This window comes from Notolabrus celidotus, chromosome 21, assembly GCF_009762535.1.
Source record: "Notolabrus celidotus isolate fNotCel1 chromosome 21, fNotCel1.pri, whole genome shotgun sequence".
Lineage (NCBI taxonomy): Eukaryota > Metazoa > Chordata > Actinopteri > Labriformes > Labridae > Notolabrus > Notolabrus celidotus.
The window spans coordinates 13,820,428-13,832,517 of record NC_048292.1 but is presented as its reverse complement, the minus strand read 5'-3'; the positions used below and the strand labels follow the sequence as shown (position 1 = coordinate 13,832,517).

The 12,090-nt window shown below is 37.6% G+C and overlaps 1 protein-coding gene across 1 annotated transcript in view; it reads right to left on the bottom strand.

The window, feature by feature from the left end:
- Positions 1-12,090, bottom strand: part of cacna2d1a (calcium channel, voltage-dependent, alpha 2/delta subunit 1a) — a 139,409-nt gene that overhangs the window by 68,112 nt on the left and 59,207 nt on the right. Inside the window, exons 5-6 of the mRNA XM_034673988.1 lie at positions 5,205-5,240; positions 3,307-3,442 (exon numbers count right to left, since the gene is read on the bottom strand). Coding sequence (XP_034529879.1) covers positions 3,307-3,442; positions 5,205-5,240 — 172 coding nt within the window. The remainder of the gene's footprint in view (positions 1-3,306; positions 3,443-5,204; positions 5,241-12,090) is intronic.

The following is a 12,090-nucleotide window of genomic DNA, read 5'->3' as shown; positions in this document are numbered from 1 at the left end:
GACTTGACTCCCGGACGGGAACACATAGCTGTTGGCTAGGAGGCTCAAACTCTGCCTCTTTACGTCACACTCTGCCTGGTTGAGTTCCACATTTCCAATATGGCTACCGCCATCAATTGGCTTCAAATCAGCGCTCAGGAACAGATGGGTGACGTCACGGATACTACGTCCATTATTTATACAGTCTATGGTGCAGACCTAGCAATTAATTCAACTTTACTAACTGAGCCAGATTAACTTTATGACAGAGGTTTGTGGACCTTATAACTAAGGAACTGTAAAATCTGAAATGATCTAATTCAAACATCAGGACAGTAAAAGTTAAGTCAAAACAACTTCAACAAGTGCTGAATGAACACACATGAAAAAGAAAGACAGAGGTCATTTATAGCTGCAGAAAGAGACCAAAGACGGACTGATGAATCACACAAGGAACAACCCCCATCCTCCTCAACCCCCCTCCCCATCCTCCCCCTGTGTCCTTTCATCCTTATAACTGCTGCTTGCAAAAATAACTGAGTACATTTGGCCGTTTGGCAATGACAGAAATGTCTGCACAGTCAGAGGCCTCAGAGGCGTGTCACTCTGCACATTTATAGAGCGACTTCGTATGTGGAGTGACTCGCTGTGGAAGGGCATTGAAGTCATATGTCTGAGTCCTCAGCATTTAGCCGATGCAGAGTGACGACCATTACCCAAATTGAAAATGAATACTTGATCGATGCCAGGAAGGCTATTGGCTCACACGCGGCTATACAAAAACTATTTACCCGTTGTGTGGAGAGATTGCTGCATTCGTGTGTTGTTCGATGTAGTGTGTAAAATGTCAAAGAACAGCTGTTAGTCATAGTGTGTCGTGTTAAGTGGCGTGAAAGCCAAAAGTGTGCTGTTGTCTTATTCCCTAACCTTTTGCTGACACATTGATTCTTTAGATTGATCTAGATTACAATTGTATTACATGTCAATTCGTCTTCTTTGACTTATTTTTGATTCCTCCCCTCATACTGCGTGAGTGCATCTGCACTGCATGTTTCTATGTGTGTACTAAAACATGCATCCTCAAGCTTGTGTGTCAGTTTGCCCTTGTATCAAACTCATTAGTGTCCTAGAATAAGAAGCTAATAACCCAGAGGGTTTGGATCTATTAGCGTGTATTGCCTTAGTGTTTCTTTACTCTCATTGATTTGTCTTTTTGCCAGTGGATAGATAATAGCAATTTGTTAAACAAGCACACGCTTCCTGGGCAAAGATAAATGGACTAATGTATGGGTGGGTCTCTATATACTTACACTGGAGTCAAATATACTCATCCAATACACACACACACACACACACACACACACACACACTGCTCCATTGTAACCAGATGTCAGATTGTCCTGAACATATCTTATAGTAAAAGCACTCTATATTATTGATTGACCTATTTAAGCTAAATCCAGTTTGACTGGTGGTCTGTTCATTGTGTTTCCTGCGTCCAGTACTTGTGGATTCAGGCCATAGAATGTAAAAACATTTGCATAGTCCCATTGAAGCCCAAAGATGTGGCAGCCATATTGGAAATGCTGACTCGACCTAACTTTTGATCAATTAAGAAACTGGCAAAGGGAGGCATTAAGCGTCCTTGCCAACAGCTTCTACCTGTCAGTCAACTCTGCCACGCCCTTTATGTATCAAATTTATGCATAACTCTTTAATGTAAACATAATGGAAAAGTTTTTACTCACAAAGAAATGAGTGATTGAAGCCAAAGTTTTTTTGCGTACCCAGCTGTAAATGTGCTTAATTCATGGCAAAATGGGTATTTGGACATGGGGTCTCCTTGGCTTTTGCAGCTAGCATCAAGTGGACACTCAAGGATGTGCATTTTTCCACACTTCTGCACTGGCTTTATTTTACCTACTCCTTGGTTAAAGCCTTGAATGAGCTCAACTTTGAAGCTGATCCATAAAAGAGAAATGTACTTGTATCATGTTGTGCTGACAGTACAGAAGAAAGAGTGGTATGGTAAAACAACAAGTAATCTGAATCCAATGATTAATTCATGCAGTCGAGGCTTGTTTGAGCTTCCTCAACAAGCACTAAAGTGACTTGAACACAAGTTGGAATAACCACCAACAGTGTTGAAATTGACAACATCAACAATTCTCACTGAACAACAACAGGAAAGAGCAGCAGGCATGTTTTTGTTTTTGTTTTGCCACCAGGAAAGTAGAGGGTTTTGTTCTACATTCAAACCTTACAGCAAGGACACAAAATATTTCTTATTTTCACTCTAGTGTTCATGTACTGTGAATAATAGGACTGGCATGTCTGCACTTGCACATGTTCTTGCAGATTTGCCAATGTGTAAGCCTAAATCAGCTACAACTGTGGACTCTGGACTTTAACACAAACATGTCTTTGGGTAATTACTAATGATAGCATGCTAACACATGTACCAGTGAAAGTCAAGTAAATGTGGTATTACTGCAGTACCAAATAGCGCCGCTGAACTGCAGTTTATAACACTTCCGCATGGGCTTCATACTTTGAGACCGAAGGTTGCCGCTTGGTTTATACATATACACATCACATGATACATGAAAACTTTTGGCATCTTGATGGTTATAAGTAAAAAGGTAATAACCACTAAGGTTATTGGGGTTCACCCTCTGGGGATCATGAAAGTACTTTTTTTCCCCCTCTTGTTTTTAAGTCTATTGGTCCAGACAAAAATTATGAACTGGTGATGGTCAATGGCAACAACGCCATCGCTACAGCAATGCAAGAATTAAAGATTAAATATTAAATTACGCCAAAGACAGCAACGAAAATATGACTCAACATATATATTAAGAAGCCAAAAGCATGAGTAGCAAATTGGGGCATGGATGTGTGAAATACACCAAAAACCACAGTGAACAGCTCCTGCTCAGTACAGAGCAGTCACAAAAAGAGCTATCCCTGACCGAGGCATCGACTGTCCCAAGAGGTCAGCGGGGTTAGTAATAAATGGGAGGGAAAGGAGCAGCTGGTGACCAGGGCAAAGAGGGGGCTTGAGTGTGCTGCCCATTGCGTTGTTGGTATCTGCACTATATTTAGACTGGAATGGCCTGGCCTTAGGTTGGAACAGTGTACACTGCAGAGAGCGCTGGGAGGCTGAGCGCCTCATCCTGGGAACGTACTGTAGATACTGGACATAGTGATGACAGGAATAAAGAGAGACATAGAGCAAGGTGGGAGGTGCTGGATGCTGTGTTTTACTATTTATAAAGACGGATGTGTTGATGTGTTTTTCCTCTGTGAATTTGCGTTTCAACTCACAGCCTTCGTATATATCCGTGGGGATGTGGACGGCGGTGGTGTTGTACGAGACGAGCCGTTTGAAGTCAGGGTCTATCTGCAGATCATCTGGAACATATGCGTTCTTTCTTCTTTTTACGTCATCTGTCTCATAAAGCTGCAAAAAAAAGGGGAAAATCAGAACCAGGAATTTCAAAACAATCCTTCAAAGCATCTTTTTTTCCCCTCCCTACATTTACACACAATCCCTATATGCAGTTTCTTGTTAATTTGAATGACAAGGTGTCAATGTTGATGATCACTAAAATGTCACCGCTGTCAGATAAAGCTACGGAAATTGAATCAAAATTTGAGGCATGAAACATAAACCCAGGCATCCAGAGAGAGGAAGAGGAAGAGGGGGAGAGGGGCTGTCAGTCAAATAGGGAGTGACATTAGTGTGCTCTGGGTGCGTCGTTTTCTCCCACTGGGACATTGAAGGGGAATTAGAAGCTGATCCCTGTTTATAAGAGCAGACAGATGACGTCTGAGGCCGGGGGGTGGGCATCTCATGTCTCACACAAAACTCGTGTTCCTGAATTTTCAGCTCAAAACATGCACTGGTACTTGAGTGTAAAAAAAAAAGAAAAAGCAATGTATAAGATTTGAAAAAAAAGATGGTTTACCTGGGTTGATTTCAAGGTAATATGAAACAACTTTGAACATATCTATCTGGAGATGTTCTACCTGGTAAATCTTTAATTCAGTCAGGACCACCATCAACATAATTAACCATTTGCTTGAGATAAGTAACATCAGGTAGTATGGCTCTATTCCTGGAAGCTCCCTGCCCTTCAATGTGCCTACGTGGAATGGTAGAGCATGAGGTAGGGATAGCACACCTCCCTTGGCTTTCATGTGCATACATGAAAAGCCAAGGCAGGGAGAGCATCAGCAAAGACTCCCAAAACAATACAACAAAGCAGGTGTAAAAAGAGGTCCTGAGGTGGAGGCGGGTTGCAAATGGATTGCAGGGGAAGCAGCAATAAAAGCAGGCCAATGCAGTTAAAATAGGATACCCATTTTGCTATTTGCCCAATTGGATGCTTAGATGTAATCAGCTGAGCTGTCAGCTGATAACTTGAGCAGTTACATTAAGGAGCATTTCCATCTGGGGTCAAAAGCCTACATTTATAGGTTAAAAATACTAAAGGGGGAACACTGGATGATACAGAAAATGATTTGCAGTTGTGATGAAAAAAAAATTCAACCACATCTCTCTGGTTTTAGCTTCCTTGCACTGGCTCCCTGTATGTTTTAGAATTGATTTTAAGATTTTACTGATTATTTTTAAAGCTCTGCATGGTCTTGCTCCGAGCTATATAGCAGACCTTTTAATATCCTATGATCCGACGCGTACATTGAAATCATTGGGCAGAGGTTTATTGTGCATTCAAAATACTAAAATGAAAACCCAAGGGAACAGGGCGTTCGCAGTGAGGGGTCTGACACTCTGGAACCATCTGCCCGAAGAGATCAGGTCTGCTGAGTCAGTGAGCTCTTTTAAATCCCTTATAAACATACTTTTATTGCAGAGCCTTCCCGGATTTTATCTGAATTTTATTTGACTTTATTTTATTTTAACCGTCTAAAGAAATATATTTTAAAAGAATTGTATTCCTTTAGAGTTATTTTAGGGGAATTTTATGTCTTTTAAAATATGTTTTATTTCTTTATCTTGACTTGTGTGTTTTTATGGTCTGCCTGTTTTATTTTGCTGCTCATGTAAAGCACTTTGTAACCTGGTTTTGAAAAGTGCTCTACAAATAAAATTATTATTATTATTATGACTCAAAAATCGGGTCAGATTTGGGCTTAATTTGCAGGGTGTATGCCTGGCCAAAGAGAGTAACAGAAAAGTGGGATTGAGCTGTACTTACTTTTTCTTTGGCGTAGTAGTAAACAAACTTGTCGGCCTGCGAAGAGAACAAAAGAGAAACAAGTAGAAATGAGTGATGATGATTAAATATAAGAAAAAGCACATCACTGACAAGTAACTTTATAAAAGGCTGAAAATTAGTATCTGACTGGGTTGGAGGTTTGAGTATGGAAAGTTCTTTCCTCCATTTGTACCCACACCTAGCTGTAATGTCACAGTGTGCTGACAAACAAAAACAAAGTGTTACAGCTGCTGGAACATCTCTCCTTAAATCCAGGACTTAGTGTACAATCAGTTAATGGTGGTAAAAACACGTCAGAACTTATAAAAGACCAAATCTCATTTTTCTCTTTGGTTTCTTCTATACTTGATTTCTCTTTGAGAATTGTCTACCTATGGAATAAACAAAAGAAAAAGCCTTTGGAGAAGAGGGATAATTTGCTGTAAAGATGGCCTTTGGGGAATAACCATGGCACCATAAAAGTCAAAAGGATATGTTCGAGGAGAATGCACTCAGGGTTGACATTTGAACAGAGAGTAGGTGTCATAAAAGCAGGGTCTAGAGGGATGGCTAGTGGTGGCATGGGCCCCCCTTGAAATCTGATTGACCCCCTCAAAAACTACATTATGATTGGCTGTTAGCCTTGTCAGAGGCATTACAATTACTTATTTGTACAGTGTTGCAACCATCTTCTTTCAAGTACAAGATGGTCTTAAACCTAGAGAAGTGCCGCTATAATACAATTAAAATTATGGTGAATATATCTCAAATGAAGAAGTTGAGATGAAATGTATTAGTGCAAAAATCTTTTTTTTGAGTGAAAAAATACTAATTGTTAGCAAATCTGTCTTATTCTGAGAAACCGAGCTTTAAAATACTGGTCAAATATTGCTTGAAATGAGTTTTCCCTGCTAATTTTAAGATCACAGTTTTCTAAATATTACGTCTTATTTTAAGAAATCTTACCAAGCAAATTTTCACTTGTTCTATTGGCAGATTTTTTTTGCTTATTTCAAGGTAAAAGTACCTTGAAATACTTGTTTTTGGAGGGGGATTTTTTTCCTGTAAGTATAACTTTATCTTAAGTTGAATTTTTCAGCCTTAATCTGGCACTCAAGAAAAGGCCAAGTGGGTTAAAAAAGCAGTGGTACCCCATTGTTAACTGAAGTTATAGAAATCTGGCAACTTTTCCAAATATGAGTCTTGGATGTAAGAACAAAATGTACTCATTGTTTTCCACTAAAAACATAATGATTTAGTCGGTAAAAAAAGAATAACACATATTTGTGTTTTGTTAAGTCAAGTTCTCAGCTACAGATAGAAGTTGAATCTGGCTTTATCCCCCTGCAGGGCGGTGGTTTGTTTTTGACACTGAGGATCAGTGAAGTAAGTGGTGTTGTTTTGCTCTCACATGGCTGGGCTCCCTGTCAATACGCAGGCTAGCAGGGTGCTAACAAGCTAGCCTGGCTGCTGACATAAGAGCGCCCCAGAGCCACAGAGCTGGTTCACTGACTCCCACAACCTGCCCACCACTTCTACAGGTGCAGACTAACAGGATGGCAACTTAACAAAGAATCTGTGACTCCTCCTGCCACTGTTCCTGCTACCTAAGCTTTAAACAGTTTGTAATTAGCAGACACTAAGCCATTAAGCTGTGCCAAACGCTAGCATCTGCTCTCTGTTTTGCTGTTGTGTTTGTTAATGAGCTATGGCAGGAGATGTGTAAGTTAATGTGCAAAGAGTGGGTGTGAGGCACATCTGCGATTGTGCACATGCAACAAATATACAAATAAATGAGAAGAGAAGAGGAGACCGACCGTCCCATGATGCTCTCTGTCAGGTCATGTTACCACGGACAGACGTGTACCTTCAGAGGTGATGATAACACTGAGGTCGCACCATCACACCCCTCAGGGGAGGCTATTGTGCAGGGACACTTAATGTGTGAGGCTGGAGGAAGGCATGTAGGCAGGGTTGAAAAATAAAGTATTTTTGCTGGTGCTTACACAGCACGGCGTAGTGTGGTCTGTTCGCACTGTGAGAAGAATGTGTGTATTTTATCCAGAGAGGAAGATGCTCAGTGATGTAGTGCAGTCTAATCTTTGTAAGGTGTATCTGAAGTTTGTGTCTGCATTTGTAAAAACCTAATGACTCATTCAATATGCAAACTGCTCAATAAAATCTCCAACATACTCAACTCCCACCTGCTCTCCTCCTGCATTCACAATACTATGAAGACAATGGAGTCTCAATATAAGCTGTATTTTTCTCTTACAAGTTAATAACAGTAGTAAAAATCCAATTAAATAACCTGGGATGTCCACTTTCTGGCTTTACATCCATTTCAACCTAACAATGACTTGATGCAGACATAAATAACTATATTTAAGCTAATGCAAGTACACAACAGTACACAAACACATCTGTGTGAGTAGTGCAACAGCACGTTCACACCTTTCAAGTGTTTAAGTCAGCAAGGAGAGGTGCTCAGCAGTACTGGCCCACTTATCAAAGGTGACAGGAGACAGACACGTGTGTACAAAAACACAGACAAAGCATACACACAGTGCTGCTCTTGATATTTTGAACACTCTTCATTCATTAAGTGGCAAATATGAACATATGTGCACCTGTTTGAGTATGTATTAGGGTATATGAAATAGTTATCTCTGCAGTTTATTTGAATGTGTGAAATTAAAGCTCCTATAAGGATATTTTTGGTTTGGGTTGATTTTGGCGCCTCCTGTGGATAAAGCCTTGTCTGACACCCAGAGTTGTGTTCAGGTGTGAAATCTGATCCACCAACCTTAGTTTTTATTCCAAAATCCTTCACTATGATTGGCTATGTGTCTTATTAGAGGCTGGGCTTATATTAAAATCAACTATTAGCTTTCCTTGCATTCAAATAAGGAACATTTTCTTTTGTTGTTCTTTAAATTGTAGGAATATATTTCAAAATCTAAAGTATGAGACAGCGGTGTAGGTGTGTGGGAGAGGAATCCATGTATCAAAAATTGCAATGGAAGTCCTTCATAGTCTTTCTGTCAAAATAGCAAAAACATTTAAAAAGCATTTCCAAATGAATTAAACCAACTTGTTTGCACTTGATTCCATTTAAGCTGGACTGAGCCTGAGCAACAAACTGTCCTGTCAAAGTTTGACATTCTTATTGGAAATCATGGACTCCAAGTGCTCTTAAAAGGAGGGGGGGCCACCTTGCTTGTTATCAGTGCACAATTCCAAAGTCCTATCTGTGTTGTTATAGTGATGCATAAGTAGCGTACACATCTGGGAAGGCACTACTGATGCTGAACAGAGTATACAGGTTTTAGAGCAACATGTGCTGCCATCCAGACAATGGCTTATTAAGAGAAGACTTTTAATATTTTGGCAACACAATGTGCAAAACCACATTCTGTACATATTGCAACAGTGTGGCTCAGTAGTAAAAGAGCCGTAGTACTAAACTGCCCTACCTGCAGTCCTGACTTTTCAACAACGGAAAACTTTTAGCGCATCATAAAATGAAAATGGTTTCCTCGTCCCCAAAAAGAGTGTTGTCCAAAGAAGAGGTGATGCAACATAATAGTAAACAGTCCCTGTTCCAACTTCTTCAAAACGTTTTGCGGACATCAAATCTTTCATTAAAATATATTTTTTTAGTTTAACATTTCATATGTTGTCTTTTCACTATTTTCAATTAAATATGATGATTTGCAAGTCCTCAAATTCTGTTTTTATTAAGAGTCGATACAGTGGAGGTGTTAAAAAATATCAATACAGCAATATATCGCGATACTTTGACCTCCAATATGATATCGACATTTCAACTCTTAATATCGATATTTTTGTAATAATAAAAATTCACATTTTAGCCAAGTTGGAACTAAAATACAACTTCAGTTTTGAAAAACAATAAAGTGGAAAAGTTGTTTTCAATCAAATAGTTTTGACTTAATTTGTCCTTTCAATTTTGAGTAATACTGTGTGATTTACATAAACACCATCCCTATTTTTTCTTACATTACTGTGTAGAATATCGCAATACATCACAATATTGTGATATTGTGATACTATTGTATCGTGACCGAAGTATCGCGATGCTTATCGTATCGTGAGGTTCTTGGCAATACTCACCCCTACGATACAGCATGCCATTTATTTGAGAATTGGGATGTGAGCATAATTTGTGTGGACAGAAGTGATAATTAAATGTGCACACATACTTTATGCCACCCCTGCATGATACAGTGCCACAGCTGGGCCACCCCAGTCTAAAAAGGCTTCAAGAAATACTGTTACTGCACCGATCACACTTGTCCCTGATGGTCTCTTTTGCATTTGTAGGTCAAGTAGATGCATCACTTTAAATTTCAGTCTGTTTCATAACCAACTTAAATTTCAGTCTGTTTCATAACCAATTTAAATTTCAGTCTGTTTCATAACCAACTTAAATTTCAATCTGTTTCATAACCATCACTGTTTTTTGTTTAGTAAAAACTACATATTTACACCACATTGTTGTGCAAGCTTTGACGTCTTGACAACGTTATCTGTCTAATCTGTTCTGTCTCAAAGTCAAGGTCACTTCAGCGCTGTTCAAGATGTGGGTTGTGAAAGCTTACAGAAAATATTAAACCCCACAAAGGATGCTGACATCCACACTTTATAGGATGTATTGATTGATGTAAAATAAACAGTGTGAAAACAAAAATAAATGGACACTAGCTTGTGCACTACATACAGCAACACTTTTCACAATGCTACAGGCAGTTATAGAGTACACAAAGAGACACGCATGCACTGGGGTACAAACAACTTCATACGGGGAGAAGCTTAGAGCAAGAGGCTGCCATGATCTAATCTGATCTTTACACTACAGCTGTGGTGACACGAACAAGGACATTCACTTTCTGACAGAGCCATGCAAGGCATGTGAGGGCTTTTTTATTCTGCAGTTACAGAGGCGACAAACCGCGATGATGTTTTATCGCTTTCAAAATAATACAAATCTCTTCAGAACTTAAAGATTTGAGTGTTTTTGCAGTCTTAAATGTATAAAATCAAATATTATAGCAATGCATGAGGTAAATAATGTAGTTTCTAAGTTTTATCACCAGAAAACACAAAAAGAAGGTCTTCTATTTTTTATGATGTACAATTTTAGTATTTTTTTCATCTTTTTGTAACATTCATTCATTGACATAATTTTATCTACGCATAAAACAGAAAAATAGTGCATCTTCTTCAATAAACAAAAAGAAAGAAAAAAATGACTTCATAAATAAATAGCAGAAAAAGAAAAAGGTCAAATGAAAACATAAACTAGTCAATTATCTGTCAGCGCAACAAAATAATGATAATAATAAAAGATTATAATACAAATAGTGATCATAATAAAAAACATAATAATAATGCTGATAATAATAGAGAAGAACAATAGTAATAAAAAAGATAATAAAAAATTATAATAATAAAAAGATAATAATCAAAAATAATGAAAACAATACAAAAAATCATTTTAATAAAAAAAGATAACAATAAAAAATAATGACAATTAAAAAAAATAATGATAATCATAAAAAAGATAAAACAAAAATAATGACGATCATAAAACATGATGATAATACAAAAAACATTTTAATAAAAAAGATAATAATAATAAATAATGATAATTATAAATAAATATGATATAATTAATAGATAATAAAAAATAATGATGATCATAAAAATAATGATAATAATAGAAAAAGATAATACGAACATATTTTTAATAATAAAAAATGAAACAAATAAAGACAAGTAAATACAAGAAATGAAAGGTAAAACAAATCAAAATACAGTTGCATACTGTAATATATACTCTTACAGCATGTATAGATTGTTTTACTTTAAAAAAAAATGCTACCACAGCTAACTTGTTTTCAAAACGTCTGTACCTAAAAAATTAATATTACTGTAAGGACTTCAAATATCAGTATGCAGTGTTAGGTGGAGACGTGATGAACACATGCAATGTGGCTAAATGATTTTGAGCCTTTATTATTCCACACATATCAGCTACCTGTGCCTTTCCACAATGTTGGGTGTGATATTAAATTGCCTAAGTTGTGCAGAAATCCCCTTTTCATTAACCAAAAAATGTATTATGTTTGCTAGCCAAGCATCTAGGCTAAAGGAATAAAGTAATAAAGCAGATAAATCAAAATATCCCCAGAGAAGATATTTCTCTCCCTTTTTCTTCAGTTCATGGTTTTAAATAAAGGAAAACTTTTAATTGAAAAGCATCATTAAGGTTTGGCAAATGATGCTGAAGAGTTCTTTAAGTTAATAGTCAGAGTGGCAAAGTTGAATTTCTTTGAAGTTCCCTCACTACAGTAAGTATGAATGATATCATTTGTTATCTGTAAAAAGGCTGCCAAGAATGTGATTTATTTTCTTTTTTCAAAGCAGGAGACTGGAATGTGCAATTTGCATTTATTATGGAAGAGTTTTGAGATAAAAGCACAAAGGCAAGAGAAAGCTGCATTATAACCCTCAGAATGGAGAGTTGGTGAACAGGAAGCAGCTACGTTGGGTTGGTTATTAGCCAAAATAGTTGAATGTGTTAATAGGAGCATGTTCATATTATTGCTGTACATCTCCTTCTAATGTGTTCTTAATACTGTGAGTAATGAGCAATAACTAAGTGTGTGTGAGTGTGTGTGTCTCCCCCTCAACGACGCCTGGTTATTTCTGCCAATTATGCAAAATAATGGAATCCAATCTGGTGTAAAGTCATTACAGTTCTGTTGTCATTGTAATGAGATTTGCCATCCAATTTTTGAAATCATATTGGATCATGAATAACATGCCACCCCTACCGGCACGCCTCTTACAGAGTTCA